The 25,646-nt window shown below is 42.1% G+C and overlaps 1 protein-coding gene across 2 annotated transcripts in view; it reads right to left on the bottom strand.

Moving 5' to 3' along the window:
• CAP (Cbl-associated protein) overlaps nt 1–24,622 on the bottom strand; it is a 1,014,121-nt gene extending 989,499 nt beyond the window's left edge. The window contains exon 1 of one of the 2 annotated variants that reach the window (XM_075881103.1): nt 24,468–24,622. Coding sequence is in view for 1 of the 2 variants with exons in the window: in XM_075881104.1 (XP_075737219.1) it covers nt 24,468–24,469 (2 nt within the window). In the remaining variant the exon portion in view is untranslated. The remainder of the gene's footprint in view (nt 1–24,467) is intronic. The other variant, XM_075881104.1, reaches the window with a different exon arrangement.
• Nucleotides 24,623–25,646: the final 1,024 nt, after the last annotated feature.

Genomic DNA, 25,646 nt, shown 5'->3' with positions numbered 1-25,646 from the left:
TGTATACTTGTGCACTCGTTTTCTGCGTCCTTTTTATTTTTAAGCAGGGTACTTCAAGTACCAAGCTGCAACAATTGTTAGTTTACGTTCGTCCTGAGTGTGTTCTTTCGGTGCGTTCTTTGTGCTTGAGAAGCACGCTACAAGTCTTCAGCAGCTTGCCGTTCTTAAGATGACATTTCAATTTGTAGCTATCGCATTCTGTGCAGTGCCCTTGCAGAATGCTGACTGACTTTTTTGCGCTTCTGAACGCCATCTGTAAGCACGCTTCAATATATGCCTATTCAAGGAATATGTTTTGAACTTCTGCTACTTGAATGGGTAAATTATATTCATGGGTGTTCAGTCGTCGGGACGGAGATGTCACTATCAGCGGCAACGTAGGTGCACCCATGGAAATGGCCCCATAGCTGCCTAATTCCATTTTATATATTGTACAAGCTCTCACATATGAATGCACGGAAAACGCTTGAATGCACGGAAGACGTTTCACTTTCATATTATACGAATTCATATGACGCTAATATCAGTGATGCCTTTGTAACGCTCAGCACAATATATTCATGCGGGGGCAGCAATTTATGATGCAAGTATGTTTACACATCTCGCATACTTACTGCATTGTGCAAGAAACGTAAACTCTTAAATTCTTCTCTAAGAATTCGACAATTCTTAGAGAAGAAGCCATTGTTTCTTCTCTAAGAATTGTCGTTTGTTGTATTGCGAAGTTAGCTATTCAACGCAAACATAGGAGAGGAATTCTCCGAGCTCCAGTTTTTCAACACAATTCGCTGGTTGCAATGGTTGTGCAGCAATGCACAAACTCATGGGAGGAGCAGCTCGAGTCAAGAGGAACTCGCATGATTCTCGCACAATGACCATGCAAACAACACTTGCCTTTAGTCAAGCATCTATGAGCTCTTTTGTGGGCACTCGATCAAGTTAACACGCCGTCTCTAAGAGTACATGCGTGAATCGCGGCCACGAGAGATTATATATGTATGTAGGCAAGAAAGGGACGATGCAACTTGAACGAAAGCATCTTTACTTAATGCCTTCAGCTGGTGAAACAGCCATCGTCAGAGCAATGAATCAACATTTCATACATGGCGGCTATGTATGAATTGTTGCTACATTACGTTGATGAAGGCTTGTGCACCAACTGAAAACGTTAAGTTCATCGTCCCTTCACTGCACTTAGCCCTTAATAAGTCGGGATCATCATAAATAAGGTATATATATATATATATATATATATATATATATATAAGGCTTATATGCAGAAGAATAACTTCGGTTGCCGCAAGGTTATAAATATGAAAGTAGATGCGCTTTCACATAACAACTGTTTATTGTGCCGACGTTTCGACAGGAACCCTGTCTGTATTATGCCTTGAAAAAGACAGGGTTCCTGTCGAAACGTCGGCACAATAAACAGTTGTTATGTGAAAGCGCATCTACTTTCATATATATATATATATATATATATATATATATATATATATATATATATATATATATATATATATATATATAGAACTTGAAGGCAAGACACGACAGGTCCGGGTATTTTCTATATTGAATTAACTTGCAGATAGCACATAAGAAAAGGATCGTATTTACTAACGTTTCGGCCGTGGCACGGCCCTACTCTGACGAAGGCCGTGCCACGACCGAAACGTTAGTAAATACGATCCTTTTCTTATGTGCTATCTGCAAGTTAATTCATTATATATATATATATATATATATATATATATATATATATATATATATATATATATATATGCCCAATCAACTTGCACCATGTGTAGCAAATCGACTTCGATCAACATCGCATGTGCTTGACATTATTATTTAGACATTCTAAGTAGGTGTTTCAACGAAGCTTAATATTTCTTATAACGTAGTTTATAAAATATGTTATATTGTACAGCTGTAGCGGCTGGATCGGCTCAGCATAAACCGACGAGCTGACATGGTCTTTCCGTGCATTTATTCTGGAACAGAGAGGTTTGTGACCCTAACCTAGTCGTCAGTTAACGTTTAGACTACGTAAGTGGTGTAGTCAACGTAATGCAACGTAAAGGTAGTGGCCAAAGGCTGTATGGGCCGCTTCGCCGAAGTGAAAAGCATCGCGCTAATCGTATTTTGCTGCATTAGCAACGAGAATTTGCTAAACACATACCAAGTTTGCGGTTGGAACTTTCCGAGCACTGATAAACCTAGCACTAAAGACGCACGGAAATGCAGGCCCGATATTTGTCGCTGTGTTGCGTGCTTGATTCTGCCATTCTGGTAATGCGCCTTCAGCGGTCAGCTGATCCCATCGATTACGCGCGCCTACGTACCGACGCTCTGACAACCACCCAGGTGACACGCAAAGAAGGAGAGATATAGGAAATGGCAAAGCCGCTTTACATATTAGATTACCGTGACGCGCCGCCGAGAACGCCTGTGTAGTGGGTGGCGAAGTGCCGGTTTGTTTCGCTCACTTCCATGCAGCCGTCTATGCTGCATCGATTATCGTAGGTAACTGGCCACTAACGGGCATGGGCCAAGAAAAATTTGTCGCTCGCGGTGAAACATGCTCGCCCAAGCACTTGAAAATTTACGGAGCCGTAGTTAGTGCCTCGTTCGTGCTGCATCATCATTCCGTTTGCATTGATGGTTATTGTGTATGGATAGTTTGTTCTAGCACTTACTAAAAGCAGCTGCGTTTTCAGTGGAGCATTGTTTGTGGAAGACGACCAAGTTAGCACATCAAGCAGCATATGGTAAAGGCTGCGGGAGTTAACTGCTAATGTTCTGGTCCTCATAATGTGGTCATCTAAGAGTATGGTTCAAACAGTAGGAATAATCATGCCATATACACATTTGGCTTATAAAGTTTTATTATATGACAATCTCATAAAAGTGTGTTAGCACTTGAGCATGGTAGGTTGTAGCATGATAAATATTGTTTTGTGGTGGGCCTGTATATCAAGGCATGCAGACCTAAAACCGACCACCAGGAAAAGTGGACCAGTCAGACAAAGTCCCTGAACCCATTTTTCGGAAAACAACACGTCTATAGGTACGTACAACGTTTTGTTAAAGACATGGGTTAAAGTTTGTTTTTCAGTGCATCATCCTGCCAAGACGCATAAGTAACTTTTCTTAGGGTCATTAGGTTAACATGTTTGCACAGCACAAAAAGTGAAAATATAGGGAAGACACAACACGGGCACTGACTTCAACTAAATTTTATTAGCGAGAACAGTGGAAATGTGTATAAACATGAAAGTAAGCAGCACGCCACAACACAAACGCACAACCTATTGTGTTACAGCTAGATTTATACTCGATGTCTTGTTAAGTGAGAGCAACACCACACCTCAGCACGAGCTCACAGCTTATTATGTCACAGCCTGATACTCGATTTCATTATTAGTGAGTGCACCAGAAGGCATGCTAACACTGAGGTCATCCAGCAGACGGATTTATTAGCCTCAATTATTTCGCGTGTTAGCTGCTGGCGATGTTATGCGACAACGGTGCTATTTTGAAATTCTGGTTTGCAACCACAATTTTTACAGTGAATACCCAGATGACCTTGAACAGCTGTATTTTTTAATAGTGGTGTTCGTTTAAGTACTCATTCACGCACCTGCCCGTTTCTCCAACATATGTGGACAAACGATATGAAATGCAATCATGTGTATATGTTCTGAGCGTTTTCACTAATAAAATTTAGTTAAAGTCAGCACCCACGTTGTGTCCTTCCTAAGTACTCGCCTTACTTATGCTGTGAAAACATGTTGATTCCAACTAACCAACCAGCCCAAGCTTCCACTTTATCAAGTGATAATTTCACCACTAAATGTTTGTTGACAAATAACACTTATGAAATTTTTTCTTAGAGCACTTTTAGGAGCAAAATTGTGACACGGCAATGAATATAAAAATAATTTGAGCCTTTCAGAACAATAAAGAAAATATGAAATAGCACGTACCAACTTCTTGAATGCCATGAAGCTTTAAAGACAAATGGAATGCGCATAAAAGAACATCAACTTTCAGCTCTTGCACACAGCAGCTCGACCTACATGACATAGAACTTTCAGCAAGTACATCCACAGAGCGGTGTAAACATCTGCATTTTTATACCTGCTGTAGCATCACAAGGACATTATTTTATGGATGTTACAGAGTAACAAATATACGTATACTGAAATTGCAGTGCAAGAATCTACTATTTTACTACAAAGATGAAAAAAGGAAATGACGAATCGGAGATACTTGAACACATACAAAATGGGAAGCACAGAAACAAAAAACAACGAAAGAATAAACCTACAAAAAGAGCAGGAGACAAAAGTATCTGGCAAACAATTGGTGTGTGCAACATAAAACTGCACCTTCACACTGCAAAATAATATACTTGCTTAACGAGCGAGTGCCCCGAATATTGTGGACATGTCAGATGATGTCACGTCATATAGTTTAAGAATGTGTTGGAAACTATAGGAGGCCTACTAACAGCAAAATGTGTATAACACATGCACATAATTTCACTTATACCTTCAATACTCCTCCAAAATGTGATCGAGTGCGTAAAGGTACGTGAAAAACTGGCAGCACCTTGCGAGTTTTGAGTAAGCCAGTTAAATCAGTGACACAATAAAAAATCTTAAAACTGGTCATTTCTCGTTTACTGAAGCGCTACTGCGTCAAATGCTGATGTTTCAGACATTCTCAAGAATTGAGCTTTCACTCTGACAGAAATTCTTTGCCTTCTGTGTCCCCAGTTTGCTTTTAGTGTATTGTAAGACATAGGTTGGCAAACTCACTCACGAGTCAGCTCACTCCAACTCACTCAGACTCAGATCAGGCTGTGAGTCTGAGTTTGAGTGAGTCCGGTGGGGTAAACTTTTTGTGAGCGTCAGTACGAGTGATTCTAGTTGAAAAAAAATTCGTGAGTGTCAGTGAGTCTAGTTTACACAACATTTTGGCAAGTCTGAGTCTCAGGGAGCCTTAAGCGCAAATTATAAATTGTGGGCGAGTCTCAGTGAGCTCCACTCTTTTGCCGGCCTATGACTGCAGATATACAACTGTGTTTTCAATGTTGAGCTTCGGGCAGGTGCTTGTCCTTGGTCAGTAGCTCGTTAACGCTTATTCTTTACCAGCTGGCTTGAATAATTGACTCAGTTGGCACAAAATGCAGAGAAAGAAATACTGTTTTATGAAGTTTGAGGCGTCATTAACCACCTATTTCTATAAAAGTGGTATGATTCACTTTTATTTATATTTCCAGGTCTACGTCTGCACTCAATAGGTTGCACACTATATGCTGACTATATGATATTCCATGCAGGTACATAGAAAGCAAAGGTGCTTAAAACATCGAGATGTAGGGTTATGTCCCTTCACATCAGGACATCTACAGAAGCTACAGTTTTTGGAAAGCAGTAGTGCAGAGACTGTTGTACAAGCAGAAACTCTAGCTTCCATGACTACTAGGGCTCTGTACAAGGCATCCATCAAATTGTATAAATGTGATGGTGAGGTAGTTTCGGGGGGCTGCACCTGTGTTGCAGCCAAAGTACTGTGTGCAAGTACAGCTGCTGTGTCTTATATAGTTTATTGTACATTTCACAGCATGATTTGGCATCTGTGCCAGACTCTCTCTTGTGCACAGAGACGGAAAGACAGTGGTATCATCTCGGAGACCTCAGGAAGGTTAGGAAAAATGTTGAGAATGTAGTGTTTTCCAAGGACACCTGCGACAAAATCAGCTGTTCACCAGAACGACACCACAAGATAATGCGGTATTCCTCTTTGAAAGCAGACAGAAAGGTAATAAAAAGCTCAGCCTGATTGACTTGAATGACAATCTTAAGAAATGTGGCGTCGACTGCTTTGCCAACAATCTTGAGGCAAACGGCTTTTCGCCCAGGAGAATCGCAGAAACAGCAAATTGTGCCGAAGAAGACAAAGCAGTGCCTAAACGATGGCTTGATGCTATAAAATCTGGAAGTGCAGTGCAGTACACAGTTGATGACGTGAATGCTGTGGAGAAGGCCAAAAGGCTTAAGAGTGGATCTCCCATGTGGCATCATTACCGGAAAGGAATTATAGCTGCATCATCGGTGCGTAGAGTGTACACATGGGTGAATAATACGTGCAAAAGAAAGATAGGGCCTCATGATGTGCGGTCTCTGCTGAGCACTATCATGGGTAAGCAATTGCGTGATACTTATGCCATGAAGCCCAGACGGAATCGCTACATGCATTTGTTAAGCACCACGCCTTTTGGAAATCAAAAGCCCCATGAGAATTCATACATTTTGCAAGAATGAACTGCGTGATGAATTCCTCAAAGTCAGCAGCAGGTATTTTACTGAGGTGCAGGCACGAATTGGGGTTAGCGGTCGGAAAAGTTGTGTCCTCTTCAAGTACAGTGAAAAAACATTGTGTGCAACTTCCTGTACTTTTTGATGAGGCATTCTTCACTGCCCTGGTAAAACGCTGCAAGTTTTTTTGCTGACCAGTACCTGATGCCTTATTTCGCTGGAAAATAGAGGCCTTCATATTCAGTGTAAATTAATTTACTGTTCCTCTTTGCCATCTCTTTCTGCATATTTATATTCTCCTGGTGTATGATGTACTATGCGTAATCTCGCTTTAATGCCGTGTGCAGAAAGTTTTCTTCAGTACTAATATATACCATGTATCTGGCCGAGAATTGACACAAAGCTGATACATAGCAGCTCTCTATCTGCGATAACTATAATATTAATTGTTAGAGCTTCACGCCACCAAACCACAATATTATGGAATGGGCCATAGGGGAGCGTTCTGGAAATTTCGGCCACCTGGGATTGATCAACCTGCACCCAAATCTAAGTACGCAGACCTCAGGCATTCTCACCTCCATATAAAATGCATTGTGTAACAACTCAAGAAACAGTGAACATGCATCGTTCAAGCCGGTTTATGCGAGGAATACCCCAATGACGTTCAATGCAATGTGGCCAACTGTCACCCACAAAGCAAATCCTGATCTCGTAATTTATCTAAAAATGAGTCAAAAAAGCCAGACTGATTGCCCTTCTGCATGTTAAGACCCAACAAAGGATTGACCTTCACTGCTTCAACCTTCAATAATGCCACAAAGAATACCACTGCCACTAGTTTGGATTATGAATCTATGAGGATACATCTTGCTAGGAAGCGCAGCCACATTACATAGAACACACAACACAAGCGCCTAACTTCAACTAAACGTTTATTGCAAACGTCAGAGTTTATAAAGGGGGTGAAAAGAGAAAAAGAATAATAAAATGTAGACAATAACAAAAGGTAGACAGTGCACCCTCTATCTCGCTCACGTGGAAAGAACTATGTTTTTTGGATGGGGTGATAGACAATAACGGATAGTAATGTACGGGACTGCCACGTGTGCTTTTTGTTGTCTACCTTTTATTATTTTTTTCTCTTTTCACCTCTTTTATAAATAAACTCTGACGTTTGCAATAAACGTTTAGTTGAAGTTAAGCACTTGTGTTGTGTGTTCTGTGTAATGTGGCTGCGCTTCCTAGCAAGATGGATCCCTACCAACTGGCCTGATACAATTGTTCATTGTTAATTGTCTATGAGGGTAGTTGGGACCTTACAATGCAATTGGACATATTGGCGCACTAGACTATGATGACATGCTTGGTAGTATGAAACTGTTCCTGCGTGCGACCTGAAGTTTGCCATCTGCTGCAGCCCATGCCACATAGGAGTGTTCATCTGCATGTGACCTACTCATAATACCACTGCTCAGCACAAAGCATGTACCTTGTCACTATCTCTGTACTGCAAGTGTTTTTTGTCTGCACTTTGAATAATGCATTTTTCACCACAAGTACACCCCAATAAACAGCTCATTCTGTACTGGTTTGATTGTTTGCGCCTTCACCGACACAACCACGTGACAGTAAGTTTGTTTGAAAGAAAAATCGTATAAAAATGTAGAAAAAGCTTTATTTCTAACTGCGGGAGGTTGAACGGGTCTTCACTTTGAGTGCCCAAGAATGGGTTTATCTTTCGTTCAAGTTTGAAGATGTCGAGACACTTACACTAACAGCAATTTTTGGACTGAGCAGTGAAATTGTACATAGGAAAGTATTCACTTTATAATGTGGATAGCATTAACGCAGAATTTATAAGAGGTGGACGGAAACAAACTAAACTGAGTTATCTCGTATTCGCATAGTTCAAGGAGCTCATGAGCACAGAGGGAAACTGTTGGATCATGCGTGAGAACACTGATAATTTATTGTACGCTGAAATTCTGAACATGTTAACATAGCAATATGTAAACCGTTCCTGCAATCAACAGTGCAAGGACATATTGATACATTAATGCAAGACATCACTAAGGCAACGAACAGTCACTGAACAACACTGCTGACTGTATCTCTTGGAAGTTCTGGTCACTGTGCCATCAAATTACTGCTTTCAAACTGCTCTTATGCAAAGTAAGTGCAGTATTTACTTTCTTGTCAAGAAAATAGAAGTGTATAGACGTTACAAACACTTCATTTTTTTCTTGATACTTAGGATAATTCAGAACTTAGTTAATTTGGACATTTCAATCTTCTGAGAGACGAATCAACGAACAACTTTTTACGAGAAGATCAAGAAGCAGAGTCCCTCGCACTGCTACCACCAAAACAACTTTTGCATTAACTTTTGAATATGTTTAAATTTTACTTACCATCTCAAAATCAGTATTTCTGGTGTTCAGCTGGATGTAGTTCAGCAAATGTGAATCAGTGAAGTTAGACAACAGCACACAGATGTGCCACACTTTGTTGAGTTGTTCAGTCATACAGTTTGGGAGGATATGTGATAGTATTATGTACGTTTTCACCCTCCTGATGACTCTTTCGACTTGTATTCGCACGCTTGCAATTCGCCTTGTATTTCCTTGCAATTCGCCTTGCAATTCGCCTTCGTCTGTTTCTGACAGCTGCGGCTGTCCACCCATAAAAGAAGGAATGTTGAGACCTAACGAACGTGTCTTACATTCATCGTCAATGATGAATCCCCTATCAGCCATTATTCTGCGCCCAGGAGTGAATTTATCTGAGATTCCACAGTGAGGGGTCAGGGCCTTGTCCGACAAACGGCCAGGTGCGAGGTCAGAGACAAACGTCACAAAACGGTTGGGGCTGAAAACAGATGATCCCTTGGTGGTATTGTGCTTCTTGTACAAGGAGGATGTCTCACTTTCAATGCTAAAAGATGGCGGGGTTTCAATGAAGATTTCTGTCAGTCAAGGATACCATCCATGGCGTTGAATCTCTTCGAAAGGAAGGCTTGTGGGCGATACTTGTCACACAGATCTCATGGCATACATGTGGGCCCGTGTGTGACGCGATAAAAAATCTTTATCATTCTACAGAATGACGTTTCTGTGGTTAACACGAAGCAAAATATAAAGCATCATAAGTATTCATTTATATACAATTTAAAATGTGCCTTAAAATTGAATTTGTGAAAAGCCACGATATGCAACTTGCCTTAATTGCTACCATTGTGAATAGATTAAGCGCTGAAGTGATGGGCACTCGTAGGAAAATCAAAGGGCACCTAAACCATCTTTTTGTTGTAACAATTCAAGAGAATGCAGGCATCAAATTCGGAATGTTGTCCCAATTAGCAGTATCAAACGCAGCAGTACCATGTGCCACAGAAGCACCACAAAAAAAAAACGATGCAGTGTTTTTTTTGGGTCATTCGCCATTCCCAGCATTGTTTGTGACGTCACCAGGGGAATCAGGCCACGTCAGCAGCAGACAGAGCCTGTTTGTCTGCCTGCAGGTATGTGTCCTCTCTGCTTATCCTCCTTGCTCAGCAAGTAGGAACCCTCAGTCAAGAAAAGAGAAGAGCCAATGTACAGGGTGTAGTGAAGGGAAGAGTGAAATGAGCGAGGGCCGCATTTAGATATCAAACATGTTTAACTCCCCTATTTACTTCAAAACCTTGTCAAGGGAACATGTTCGTTGTAGTCTCATGGGCAACGGCCACAAAACAACTAAATTTCAACCTCTGTCTGGATTAGGAATTCTGTAACTAGCATCGTGAGAAGCACTTATGGTTCAGGGCAGCAGCTATAAAAAAGTCGTTTTGTCGAAAAACTAAACTCCATCAATAGTCCTTGTTGAGCCCTATCCTTGCATTATATCATAATAGTGTACTTGTGCATGTTGTAAGTATTATCCATTAATGAACAAGTTGCAATGATGAGAAAACATGTTGCATTTCCTTTGCACCTAAGGACTACTGCTTCACTTAGTGAACACGTTTATATGACTAAAAGCAGAGAGGTTGACAGTCAAGAACAAGGTTAGCTCACCCGAATGCAAGGTCCACTCCGTCAAGTCCCAGCTGAAGTCTCATAAGCACAATTATTATTTACATCTTGAGTGGCAGGAGAAACTTTCTGTTTTCATTTGCTGTTCCTTTCATGTTCCAGAATTGCAGCCTGTTCACGTCTTCTTCTAAAAGCGACCAAAATGCCTAAAAATGCAGGCGTGATGCGAATCCAGTATAGTAGCACAGTTTCTTTTCTTGCTGAGCCAAGACATCGTATTAAAACACAGTTGTTTTTGTTTTGGAGGCCTTTCTGAGGCAACCACTAAAACGTGATATTTCAAGCGCCAAACATCTGCTCTTTTGCTGAAGGTGGTTGTAAAGCCTTTTTTCTCTTCCAGCTCCTTCTTCAATTCAGTAATTATTGCGTTAGCTCTTTTTTTACTTCCTGCTGAAGACGTTGAGTGGATTCTTGCTGCCTCTTCAGAAGATCATTTGGATTGTGCTCATGATATGTATATGAGGGTTCTGTGAACGTATCACAATCAGTGTTCTCAGTGGCACTGCACAAGTCGGCGCTGTTTTCTTCATTTGATGTTTCTTCGCTATGTGGCTGTTGCACTTCACCATGGTTGGCAGGTAGAGTGCGCTGTAACAGTGGAAAGTAAAGAAGAAATCTCATTACGTAAAGAAGATATGTAAACAGCTGTAACACTGGCAAATTCATTTAATGGGAAAACTCTGCCACATTATATCATCTTTCTCCAAGGTGTATAGAAAAGGTAGCAGAAACTCACGTCAACAAACTGGTGTAATGAATAAATAATCTACCTATTTGTCACAACGTACTCCATCAGTTGCTATGATTAATTTATGTGCAATGCTGAGTGATGCCTGGCCATAAAAATGGACTTTCATTCCTTCACTTGAATTTCTTGACGCTTCTTTAGAATTTTTTGCTTCAGGGAAAATACTGTCAGTACCCGAACCATATACGTCTTGTTCCCCCTTCAAAGTGTTCACTGCGAACTTTGTGGCCTGTTGTGGGAACGAACTTTGAGAACCTACGAAAAAAATTTTCTTAAAATGCATTACAGACCTACAGGCTAGTAACTTTATATCGATGCTCTCACGATGCAGCCCTAGCGGTAGTGACAAAAATGTTATTGAGGCAGAGGGAGAGTTCCTGAGCAAAGTAGGTGTATGATCATATTTTTTGTGCCTTTGTGGTAAGGTAGTGGAGTGGTATAAACCATGGGGGGTTCTGACACCCCCTGTGTGCCTGTGTGTGGGCGCACGTTGCAGGTGCCTCCCAAGGTACTTCCAATGAGGAGAAACAAAGTATAATAGTGACAGCTGCTTTCTCTTTCAAAAAGCACTCAAGAGTACGAGCTTTCCAAAATGTTACGCTGTACTCCTGACGTGTTGCAAAAGTTTATTATGATTGGCTTTAAAATAAAAAGTAAGTAAACAGTTCACGGTAAGTAAATGTTGACAGTTCGGTGGAAGCCGCTCATGATAAAGTATGAATCTGATTGCTGGGCTATGATTACGTTACTTATAAGTCACCGCAAACATTATGACAATTTACATTGCAAGAAAGTTTGCAAGAGTGAATCGTGAGAGGCTACCATTAAAAGGTATACATGGAGGGAAAAGAAGCTAGAGCGTTGGTTCACAGACACCCCCCCCCCCCACCAAAAAAAAAAAAAACGGAAGATTTCTCTGGATTTGTGCCACTAGCAGGGTGGGTGAAAGTTGGTGGAGCAGATTTCTCACCAGCCACTCCACGATTTGCCTTACGAGAGCGTCATCAACAAACACTGCACCAAGCAAGTAATCCTTGTGATAGTATGAGCAAGAGATCGTAAATTGATCAGGCCTAGGCTAAAATCAAGTTCAAAAGATATCGTCACAAATCATTACGACTATATGTGCAGTTGCTATATGTGCATGCTGACAGGCTGTGTCTTATATGCGCGTATACTACAGCACCTGAAACAGCCTCTGCCGTTGCACTGATGCTAACAAAACGCGCATACCATAATCGCATCAATATTATTAGTCCCGCGTTCCGGGTAAACACGCCTCACAAGCGTTTCGAATGCTGCACGCGCTCTCCTACTTTGTAAACGTACAGAACCTGACATGAGGATAATTTATGAAAATATACGCGCGATGAAACAGCTTTTTCAGCATAGGAAGTTCGGAAGACCCCGGCCGACATGGCCGGAATGTATCGCGGCTGTGACATGAAGGAATCAGCGCTTACCGTGAAAAGCACAATTTTATACGTGCCTAGGTTCACTTTACTTTGTGTTAACTCGATCGGCTAATCTGAACTGAGTAAGCTAAATGCCCTAACGCAGCAAAGAACATTACAAAAGACAGACTTACTTGCCACGCTGTCCAGCTCTGTTGATACGCTGCAGCCAAAGCTGCCGAGGCTTCATTTCTTTCGCGAGCACGTAAAATCCGAGGCCCTTTCATTTCGAACTGTTGTTGAACCATCCAGGAACACAACATGTGAATGCACTCATCACCGGAAATAAATGAAAGGTATTGAATCTGACTGCAGCGCAGATCACCACAGCAGCGAATACATGGGCGCTTTGGAGGATGACCACAACTACCGGCATGCATCACGGCAGTGGTGGCATGGTGAAACTATCTGGTGAGATCGGTCTATTAAACGCACTGGCTCCGTAGTAAAGGCAAAAGCGAGAAGGAATGATGTACGTCGAAACACTTCTAACAGTCACAAACATTTCGGCTGGTGCGCCAGACTTCAGCCTGTTCTTACACTGACGGAGGCTGCCGAAACCTTTGTCATTATTAAATGTCTGTTGACTAACGTCATGCTTTCTCGCTTTCCGTTAGACACACAGACACACACACACACACACATATATATATATATATATATATATGTATATATATATATATATATATATATATATGTACGGTAGAAAAAGAGGTCGACAAACGTGCGAAAAAACACTAGCTTTACTAACGTTTTGGCAGGTGGGCCTGCCTTCGTCGGAGTGAAAATTGATTTTCACTCCGACGAAGGCAGGCCCACCTGCCGAAACGTTAGTAAAACTAGTGTTTTTTCGCACGTTTGTCTACCTCTTTTTCTACCGCATTTTCCACCGGATCCATTGAATTTCACCCCACCATATATATATATATATATATATATATATATATATATATATACACATCTGTCGAGAAAATGCCATTTTCCTCGACAGATGTGACGACGATTCCGATGGACGCGGAAATGTTGTAGGCCCGTGTGCTCAGATTTGGGTGCATCTTAGAGAACCCCAGGTGGTCAAAATTTCTGAGCCCTCCACAACGGCATCTCTCATAATCATATGGTGGTTTCGGGACGTTGAACCCCACAAACAAGTCAGGCGTCACGACGAAAACGAGCCCATTTGGCGATTTGTAGGTGCATTTGGGAGGCCATCAAACTACGTCGAAAAAAGCTCAGATAGTGCAGCCATCGCTGCTGAAAATACACAGGAACTTTTAAACAGCTCTAAAAATGGATCACTATGTCCATCTAGCGGAAACGTATCACCTTTCCAGAGGCATTGATCAAGCTAACAGCCAACGCTGGATAATGTGCTGCCATCTGTGAGGCATTCTGAGACTCTTTATGGCCTCCAAGATGGCAAGCACACGGCGTGTATTTTCGACGCCATGCTACTCTTGCTTTATAGAAAAACCTGTATGTACGATTCGCGTGCACGCACTGGTACATCTACTATGTGCGTGCCCGCCCGCCCAACCGCCTGCCCGCCCGCCCGCCCGCGCGCGCGCGCGTGTGTGTGTGTGTGCGTGTGTGTGTGTGTGCGTGTGTGTGTGTGTGTGTGTGTGTGTGTGCGTGTGTGTGTGTGGGTGGGTGGGTGGGTGTGTGTGACAAAACATATCAATGTGTTTGCACTTAACGGATGAAGGGTCCACTAGGGGCCGGATTTCGCTATTGCGGTCAACTTCTAAAGGCACAGCTTAAGGGCCCCCCCTTTTTTTTCAGTATACTGATGTAGACTTGACGGTTGGGCGCATCGCCACGCTTCTGAAATCAGTGCCTCCAAACAGGCTTGCTTTGATGTATGGAGTATTAATACAAGAAATCCATAAAGGAAAAGTTATACGCATGGTGCTATTGCCACTTCCCGTCTCAAGAAAGGCACCGCTTTCACATTATACGGTCAGGCTGTAAATCAGAACAGGACTCGGGCGTTGTTACCAATAAGAACAGTTCACCTTGAGATATGGACAGTGATTATACTCATCATCATCATCAGCCTGACTAAATCCCCTGAGAGACAAAGACCTCTCCCAAGATCCGCCAGTCATCTTGGTCCTATGCTTGCTGCTGCCATTTTGTACCCGCAAATTTCCTAATCCTATCGGCCCCCCTAACTTTGTCCCTCATAACCCGCTTTCCTTATCTGGTAATCCAGTCAGTCATCCTTAATGACCAGCAGTTATTCTGACGCGCTACATTCCCGGCCCATGCCCATTTCTTCTAGATTTCAACTATGATATTCTTTACCCCGGTTTGTTCCCTGTTCCAGTCTGCTCTCTTCTTTAATCTTAAGGTTACACCTACCAATTTTCTTTCCATCACTCGCTGCGTCATTCTCAATTTAAGCTAAACCTTCTTTGTAAGCCTTCTGGTTACTGCTGCGTAGGTAAGTATCGGCAAGATGTAGCTGTTAGATACCTTCCTTTTGTGGGATAATGGCAATCTACCACTCAGGATTAGAGTGCTGCTTAATGTGCTCCACCTCATTCTTATTCCTCTAGTTACTTCAAACTCGGCGTTCGGCTCTGGGGTTCTTACCTGTCCTAAGTAGACGTAGTATTTTACAACTCCATGCAGGGACACTGTTACCTATCTCGAAGCGCTGTTCTCTTCTCAGGTTGTTGTACAATACTTTCGTTTCCGGCAGATTAATTTTGACACCTGCCTTGCTACTCTCCTGGTCTAAATCATTAATCATGAGTTGCAATTCGTCCCCTGAGTTACTCAGCAATGAAACGTCATCCGTGAAGCGCATGTTACACAGAGGCTCTTTGTTAACTCTTATGCCGAACCTTTCCCATTCCACGCCTCTGAAAACCTCCTGTAAGCCCGTGGTCAATAGAATTGAGGAGGTCGTATCCCCTTGTATTTCACCCTTTTTGATTGGTATTCTGTCGCTCCCTTTATGGAGCACAAAGGTGGCAGTTGATCCTCTGTAGATTTCTTCCAGGATGTTTATATATGCTTTGTCGATGCCCTGATTACACAGTGTCTGCATGGCTGCTGATATTTCTACTGTATCAAATGCCTTCTTGTAACCCATGAAGGCTATGTATAGTGGTTGGCTGTATTCTGTGAATTTATCTATTACCTGATTGATAGTATGAATGTGGTCGTTCATTGAATAGCCTGTTCGGAATCGTGCTTTTTCTTTTGGTTTATTGAATTTTAATGGTGCCTTAGTTCTGTTAGCAATTACCTGTCTAAATAGCTTCTACACGACTGAGAGCAAGCTGATCAGCCTGTATTTCTTCAAGTCCTCGTTATTTTCTTCCTTATGTACTGAGATGATGTTAGCATTCTTCCAGGATTCTGGTACCCTACCTGTCAGGAGGCACTTCTTAAACAGCGTAGCTTTTTTTTATAACGCAATCTGTCCTCCGTCTTTCAAAAGATCTGATGATACCCGATCCTCACCAGCAGCTTTGCCTCTCCGAATTCCTTCCGAGGCTTTTTTGACTTCTGTCATTACTGGTGGGATGTCATCTCTGTTAATGCTAGTTCTTACTTTATTGTCGTGGTTGTCCCGGCTAAGGTACACATCTCTGTAAAATTCCTCTGCTATTTTAATTATCCTATCTATATTTGTAGCTAATTTGCCTTCCTTGTCCCTTAGTGCACGCATCTAATTTTCGCTTAGTTTGTTTGTTTGTAGCCTCTAGTCCATGGCTCATACCCACTCTGGGGGATTGGCCAAGAGAACATATAGTCTCATATGGACGATAACTGCATTGTTGCTTACAACGAAAAAAAAAAGGGGGGGGGTGTTGTATAGTGAAGACAGTATGTTAAAAAACCAAAGAAACCAAAGATTTAGATGGTGAGAAAAAAAGATCAACAAGAAAGTGGACACTAATAGCTATAACTTGATTTTGGAAGCCTGCCAGACAGCTGGTTTTGCCAAACCCGATTAATTTGGTATGTCACGGATTTATCCAGATTTGAAAATTACTTTTTGACCCGGTTTTGTTTGAGTAGCTGTTAACGTGAGCTTTATGTTGAAAAACGTTTAGAGTCTTGAATAAAATTACACACGGCATTGAATGCATCTCTGTGGCAATGTCCCAAAACAGAGGCACCAAAATTTAGAACATTTTCTGTGGTTAAATTTAAACCTAGCTTCGCAAATGGATTATGTAAAAGTCGTTTCCTAATTAATGCATAGTTACGACATGAGCCAAAATAATGTTCCATAGATTCTGATTCTTCGCAGAACGAACAAGAGGGGAAAGTGTCAGACCAGCTCTCTGTAAATGAAAATTTAATGGGGGGACACGGCACCTGAATCTGGAGATTATAATTTCAAGTTTTTTTGACGGACTCCACTGGGCTTTCCATGGAAACTTGAGGTGCTGATAACCTGTCCCTTGTGTGATATTTTCTAAACTATCTGTAAAAATAGCGAATTTCCTATATCTAACCCCTGATAAGTATTATAACTCGGGAAGTACTGAAATTACTGGTCCATGGAGTGATGCTCGTGCCAAAGCATCTGCCAATTCATTTAATTGTAATCCGCAGTGACCTGGGACCCACACTAATTTGAGGAGTTTTAAATTCGGCGGTGCTAATGTGTGAAACGCTGCTAGGGCACGAGATTGTTCGGAGGTTGTCAGAGCCGCACACACCGAAAGTGGGTCTGTTAGGATGATTGCACTGGTCTCGGTCGTAGGAATTTTACGAAGAGCTAAAATAATAGCTACTAGCTGGGCTTCAAATATAGGAGTGAAATCTGGAAGCCTTGCTGAAAAAGACCAGCCGAGGAAATCATTCTACGCCTGCCTTTTCATTGTTGACAGAAGCATCTGTAGCTATTACATTTTTGGTTTCTGCATGTACCAAGTTATAGTAGTGGTCAAAAATCTAAGAGATTGCAACTTGGCTTGTGGGGGGGGGGGAAATTTCATCGTACTCTATTATAATGTTGAGGGTTGAGAAATTAGTTTTCAATTACTGTGCTAATGTCTACATTTATGCAATCCAGTTTGTTTTTAACGAAAATTATCTGAGGGGTATGAAATTGAGGCTTATGTGCAAGAAAGAAAGAATCAGGGTCGCTGATAAATGCATACTCTGATCTTCGCGCCGGTCAACTGTAGAGCTTTAAGAAGGTTTGAACCCTTAGAATGCGGAATCGACAGAGGAGTGTTGGCAATCACGCTTCTTGGTACAATACATTTTTCGCCATGAACCTGCGAAGTCCCGGGCATATTCGCACGGCTTCTCGCTCTAACGTTACTAGCGGTTTAATTTTATAACCAGTGGCCCCCGAGAATAATACACACCCAAATTCCAATATTGGTCGCACATACATTTTATATATCATTAAGATCGTGTGTCAGCGCAGCCCGTATTTTCTGTTGCTTAACCTGCGTAATAAACATAACGCCCGTTGTGCCTTTGGTGTTATATAATCAATGTGTGGGCTCCAATTTAGCTTTTCATTATAAATAATTCCTGAGTATTGGACTGAATCTACTTGTGGAATAGGTTCCCGATTTTACAATGCAGAAATTGAAACTGTATCTGCTATAGGAAACAGCAAGAGCGCACTTTTACTGATGTTCAATGACAATCAAATGGATTGCAACCAAATTTGTAGTGTATTAATATATCTTTGCAATTTTTGATGTAGTGAGTAAATGTCACTCTCTGCAGCGAAGAACGCGATATCATCTGCATAATTGTAGACACTGACATCCTGTAAAATAAGAATAGAGCTCATCAGTATATTGAATAATGCTGGAGATAGGACGGACCATTGGGGAATACCACATTTCTGTTTGAATTTATGCGAACAACAGCCATACTTCACGCAATACAATTCCCTTGATTTTAGGAATTGTGCTATCCCCACAGTAATATACTGAGGAAACTTTAGACTCCGCAAGGTGGTCAGTAGAATAGAGTGCTCGACACTGTCGTACGCTTTAGCTATGTCGAGAGTTGCTAATGCGGCGTACTGTTTTCTTTTACGAGCAAGCTGTACTCGGCTCTCTAAATCCGCATGGACACACCAAATTGAGCATTCACAACGAAAACCAATTTGGTTTGGCTTTAATATGACCTTATTCGTCATCCAGGAGTTTATTCGGCCCTTTAGGACCCTCTCTATGAGTTTCATCATGTTCGAAGTTGTTTCCTAATGGGTCTGATATTTTCTATGGTAAAACCTAATCCTTGCTTTTATATTAATGGGACTACCTTAGCTATTTTTCAGTCATACGGTATCCAGGAATTCTTTATAGAGTAGTTTATAAGATTGAGGACGTCGCCGGGGGATAGCTTGAATAAAGTTATAATCATAGGAACTGTGATTCCATCTGGACCAGGAGCTGACGATGGTAGATCTCGAATTACTTTTGATCCTTCAGACAGCGTTACAATTTCGAAGTCAGGGCTTATGCTAGACTTTTGCCAGCTGAAAGCCATAGTCAAAGAAAATCTAATTTCTAGACCTCTGCCAATTGACTCTAAAGAGTTCTTCGTTTCTTCCAATGACAGTTTTTCATAATGAGTATTTACTGTAGACGGCAGGATTTTGCGAGATCGCATATATTGAAATAAAGCTTTCTTATTTTTAGATTTCCAGAGAAAACGGAAATGTCTTTTATCATATTCTTCTTTAGCTTGGGCCACCGTGTGTTTAAATACAGCGGCAAGAAATTTATAATCTGACCAGTTCTTAGGGGACTGATTATGTATTAGCTTCTTCCAAGTTGCCTGTCTTCGTCTTTGATCTCGTGAACAGTTGGAATTCCACCAGGGGCTATAGGGTACTCTCTTCACCGATTTAACAGCAAATTCAAGCGTTTTTGTATGCCCTTTTTAATTACTGCGCTTAATTTCATAGCTTTAGTGTCATCTCCATCCTGAGAAGGAGCGTCTAAAGCAGTTTTTAGGTCGTGTTGAAATTTTACATAATTTATATAAGTCCGGGCATGGAAGCATGATGGTTTGATGGGGCAAGCAATCTCGAACATTATTGGAAAGTGGTCACTGTTGGAGGCGCAATCAAGGGCTGTGCACGATGTACTAGCAATGGCCGAGCTTACAAAGCTTAAATCTAAGGCGGAGCGTGAATTACCTCGAATAAATGTGGGAGTTCTAGCGTTAAGGCACAATAAGTTGTTGTCTACCGACCAGTCCCACAACCGTTGTCCACACTGATCTGTTCTAAAAGCCCAGCAGGTATGGTGAGAGTTGAAGTCGCCAACTATAATTTTTTCTTTACAGCCTGAATTAGCAGACATATCTAACAATCTCGTGTCTTCAACGCCTACAGGAAAGTAGACGTTTATTAGCGAGAAAGGCAAGTATCCTGGCAAGGTAATATCTAACGGAAAATTTCGCATTTAGAAGACATACACTTGTATGAGTTTTTTACTTTTAAACTAATTTCAATGTTTATATAGAAAGCTAAACCTCCACCTTTGGATGGACGGTCTAGACGAAAGGTTTGGAAGTTGGGTAGGTGAAATAAATGATGTGTGGATAGCCAAGTTTCTTATAATGCAATAATAGCCGGATCGAATTTGGAAGACAGGTATAACAGATCTGTTATGGCTGAGTGAAGAGATCGGCAATTCCAATGTATAATTTTAAGAGACCCTATGATTTCGTTAAAATGGTTTCGGCAACTACCTTATCTAAAATTCTTTCTTTTAGAAAATCGGTTTTTGAAAGGCTGTCTTTCTGGTATTTCTTGCTTTTTACATGTTTCGGCGAGCCAGGTTTTTTCAATACAGGGGATCTAGAACGCTTTGCATTTGAAATCCATGCCCACATCTTGTGGGTCCTGAGAAGCTTCCTGTGCACCCTCGCTTGGCCTCTGAACGCCTTCTCCAGAGGGCTCTGCAGACTGTGCATCCGGTGGAGTCATCTCAGATTCTGCCTCACTTGTCGGGTGTGCAGACTCAGCATTTTCTACAGCCGTACTTATATCTATCTGTGCTCCATAGACTTGTGCGATTTGGTTATTCACAATGTGTGACAGCGGCTCACATAGGGTGGTAGCAAGGCGTTGCATAGCCTTATCCATAGCTTTCTCGATCATGTCCGCAATTGATAGGGAAAAGGATGCTTCCGTTGCTATGTTATGGCGAGCAGCTGCTCCTGCATACCCTTGAGTTTGGGCTTGGATTTCAGCAATGGCATCCTTTCGGGAGCATCGCCTTCTGTCTACAATTTCAAGGATTTGGATTTCACATGCCTTGGCTGAGCAGTTTGGGTTATCAGCGCAGTGTGCTTCATGGCAAAGACAGCACTTTTCTTCATTACTTTTACAGTCGTTTGAGTTGTGCGTCTCACCACAAATTCTGCATCTAGGTACTGACCTGCATCCTTTCACTGTGTGCCCATAACGCCAACACTTAATACACTGTAGGGGACGAGGTGATAGTGGCTCCACTCTGTATAATAAAGGCCATGCTTTGATTTTGGTTGGGCGATTCGACCCGGCAAATGTAGCAATCACGGACTCCGTTGGGACCTTGTTCTTGTCCACAACTCGACTACATCTATAGATAGCTATCACACCTGCTTCTGAAAACTTATCTAATATCTCAGTTGGGGTCAAGTTGACATCGACACACCGAACGAGGCCTTTGACGCAAGCTAGGTAAGGTGGAATGAATGTGCTCACCGGGTTGGTAGCGAATACCGAGCATTTGAGAAGGTCTCGAACACAGAGCTGGTCAGACGGGAAGCAAAGAATGCCACCCTTGTCGAACTGCCTGACCTCTGTGATGCTTTGGTAGTGAGTTGTAGCGGCTCTCAACTCCGTCTGAATCATTTTTGGATTATTCATCCGTATAATACTATCGTTGCTTGGGACCAATGCCACAGAAACAGATGAGATACCATTGTGTAAGAACAAGTCCACTGGCAATTCCTACGAAGGAAGAGAAGCAGACCAGAGGAAAACCCTTGCTCCAGGTGAGGAAAACGGCATCTGCCTGGTCGTACTATCTGAAAATACACTCGCTAATCAATTAGGACACTATAGAAACGCTTATGAAAAAAAAACAAGAAACAAAATCAATCGCAACTACTAAATTCTTGGCCAAACCCTCAGAGAAGGCAAACGTCAGTCGCGGGGGTCTCGCAACTAGTGCGTTCGATCGATTTTAAAATTAGATGAGTACCTTAGGAGTTCCAAGTTTACTTAAGAAGAATTAATAAATTTGCAGTAAAAAAATTTTCTAGTGGATACTACAGCATTCTGGGACATTCTGCAGTATATTGGGATCGCGTAACACCGTTTATCCCTTTCTAAATTAGGCACCATATATATATATATATATGTGTGTGTGTGTGTGTGTGTGTGTGTGTGTGTGTGTGTGTTTGCGAACGAACTTGTTCGCGAACCCTGACGAAGACCTGTCCACCAGTCGAAACCATTAGAAATAAAATTAAGACAACCGACGACCGGTAACTTGTCTCTTTTTTCACACACACACACACACACACACATATATATATATATATATATATATATATATATATATATATATATATATATATATATATATATATATATATATATATATATATATATATACATATATATATATATATATATATATATATTGCTCTGACAGTCAGTGTGTCAAACCGGACGATTACAGAAGTTCTGTGGACGAGTCAGTACGTTTGTATTTGTAATGATTGAGGTGTTTTACTTTTCTTTGAACTTTGTCTAGTTTGGTTGAGTTAGTAGTATTGTGAGGAAACCAAACAGTGTTAGCATATTCTATAGCCCTGGCCACATAAAGGTTTCGTGTAACTGAAGAGTTTAATAGGAGTGGGAGCAGCGCACCTTTTAAGAAAGAACAACCTAGTTACGAGTGGCTTTTGCACATATGTTCGAAATGTGGTTGTCGACATGATGTTCGCTAGGACAGGTCTTAAATATTTATGTTCATAAACTTTAGTTAGTTCCGTGTCCCTAAGTCAGTAAGTAAATTCTCATGGGTTCTTTTTCGTCATTGCCACGACAGAAATCGCCTAGTGTTAATAGATAGGTGTCATTGTTCGCACGAGGTGTTTATCACTTATGTTATCTGCTTAGGGTGTAGTGGTCTTCATAACATAATATTTTTATAGACGATGCAATCTTCTGTGAATATCTTTAGATTATATTCAGTGTTATGATTACGATGTCTATACTATAAACTAAAAAAACCACAAGGACCCTTAGATGATGCCTTAAGATTCACCAAACTTGATGGGAACTAGGTTGAATGATGCTTCATTGAGATAGACGAATTGCGAACGCTGTAAAAAAATGATTGATATATGCTGAAATGTTTCCCTTGCCAATTATTTCCTGTAAAGTTTCTATTAACTTGTTGTGACACGCGCGATAAAAAGCTTAGCTGAAGTGCAGGAATATATTATTTGTTTGGGCACGATTGTCAGCCGTCTGTGCGAGGTAATAAACAACTAACGTTAAATGCGTTACTGTTGGCATCCCACATTTAAACCCGTGCTGGCTAGGTGTCAGTATGCAATTTTCTTTAAGATACACTCTCGGGTGTTTTAAAGCTCTGTGTTCTAAGATCTTTCAATCGGTCGACAGTTAGAAAGAAAGTTTCTGTATAGATATAAATTGTCCTCTCTCTGCATATGGTTACTTTCAGAGTAACGAAGTTGCTTCTTCTCGTAAGAGCGTGGCTCCATGCGGGGTCAGTTCGTACAAATGGAGCCTACAAGTTTTGCAAGGCGTGTGTTATATCTTTAAGGACAGACGCCACACGCGCTTTTGGAAGCAACTTCACTTCTCGCAGACACTGGAAGCCGTGGTGCAAGAATGAAGGCCGTGCGTTAAATTCAGTAGAGAGTTTACAATAGCGTACTCAATGCACCCGGGTCCCCAAGCTGATTTGCGTAGCCTGCGCTCTTGTACGGAGGAACAGTAGCGTTGAAGAGTTCGGTCAAGCGTAGGCGACGTAGGGTCGAACGCGCGGGGTGCTATTCTTTGGTGAAATTAACATTGTGCGAGACGCGGGCCATTATGCTTCGTAGACCAAGCTTTGTCATCTCGCTGGTGACCCAAGACGCCTTTGGGAACCACGCTAGTTATTGATTTCTGGGTCTTGGCGCAACTCGAATGCAAGAGCACAAGAGAGCTTGGTTATCATGCATGCGCGCGGGCCAATTAAGCTTCTTGGGCCTTCAAGCTCTTTGGGGCTCCAGTTCTAAAGCTCTATATTGTTGCTGGCACTTGGAGTACACTAGTAGTTGAAAGTTTACTCACAAAATACTGTTGGTTGTGGGAATAACACGCATTTCGGGACGACGCTTCAGTCATGCACGCATGTATTGACTCAATTGGAATATTTTTCATGCTGGTGAGGGGCACTGTTTTCTCAGGCGTAAATCAGCCAACGCTGGGAATGAATAAGAGTACAATCAATTATTTAAACTATACGATGTCGGACTGTTATTACCAGATTAAGAATCGCAGCTTGCTACGATCTCGAAACTGTAGCACATGGTGATGGAGAGGTGAAGATTGCAGTTGTTAGTGTAGCATTTATCATAATCAGCTGAAAATCAGGTCTCACCACATGACAGACACAATCGCGTTGATGTACTGTCATACATTTAAGCCGAACAAATGCCAAGGCAATGGTATGTTGTTCATGGCCTCTACGCCTATTTCAGCGCTGAACTCCGTCGTGAATTGCACTCGCAGTGCTTCTTTTCTATCGCGATCTGTGCAAGGTTCGTACTAGGGTAAGGCCTGTTTGGTGCAGTGAAAAGTCAATATCAGAAAAAGAAAGATACTTGCATTCCGCAGAAAACCGTGCTCGCTAAAGTATTACGCGCCGGTCAGGGTCAGTCGAGGCACGTCTCGCACAGCCAAGCAGGCAAGTAGCACCAGAAGACGGCCACCACACCCTTGGCGATCGGTCAGCAGTGGCTGCTGTGGTCAAAAACAAACAGTTGCTAGCTCGGGAAAGCGTTGCCGTGTAGCGAGAGAGCGCTGTAGGGAGAAAACGTGGGCGTTGGGAGAGGAGGGCCTCGAGTCACAGCCGTGGTTGGGCGGGCCCTGCGTCATGGTTTCGAAAGGGACCCACCGACCTCGTTTGCGGAGGCCGATTCTGTTTTGGCCTGACGTTCCGGCGGGTCGGGCCGCTCCCTGCTGCCTTGGCCCATTGCCGGGACTCACGGTGAGGCCTCCTTTTTGCGGCCCGGTTGCACGAGCCGCGACGCCGGGCGCCATTCTGTTGACAGCTCTTTGGGTTGTCGAGTAGCTGTGCGCTGACTGTCACGCGCAGAGTTTACTCGATCAACCTGCCTGCAGCAATGAGCACACCGTAGATGGGTGCCCCTCGCTCTACGTGACTGTATCACTCTCTGCCGGCTGATGTGTTCACATTCTGTGTACCGGTAATAATCAAACTGTTTTGGAAACCTTATAATGAAGCAGCTCCTCTCATCCACACGGCTGCCAATACGCTGTTTTCTTTCTGTTTTTACGTGAGGCTGAGCTGAAAAACACAGGCAAACATGTAATATTTGAGCAAGCAGTGTTTCTTATAAATTAGTTTTGTTTACAGCAAACATGTCAAAGTTGGTAATAAGATTTTGATTAAAAATGGTGGCGCGCCCTATGAGTTTTATGGACCACTTTGAAGTGAATGATGGAGCTTGTTTTCAAACAGTGGAGGAGTAAGTGTGCGCGAAAGAGTGCAAATAGTAAACTAATATGTGCTCGTATAAAGAGACTGTATCCATATGCCCAAAAACAACTTTTTCAAAACATGTAGGACATGCAGGCGCCCTTGTGACGAATGAAATAATAAAAGCGCATGGCGTACAGTGTCTTGTAATGGGTACCAATTATTTCAGGCTGACAGACACAGGCAGGCAGATTGCTGCGTTGTCGGCCTGATCCCGCCAGGGCTGCAACTTTTCTGGAGCAAAAATGTTATGGCGTCTCTACAACCATGGGTGATGTTTTTTG

This window comes from Rhipicephalus microplus, chromosome X (assembly GCF_043290135.1).
Source record: "Rhipicephalus microplus isolate Deutch F79 chromosome X, USDA_Rmic, whole genome shotgun sequence".
NCBI classification, from domain to species: Eukaryota; Metazoa; Arthropoda; class Arachnida; order Ixodida; family Ixodidae; genus Rhipicephalus; species Rhipicephalus microplus.
This window is presented reverse-complemented; position numbering and strand designations above follow the sequence as displayed.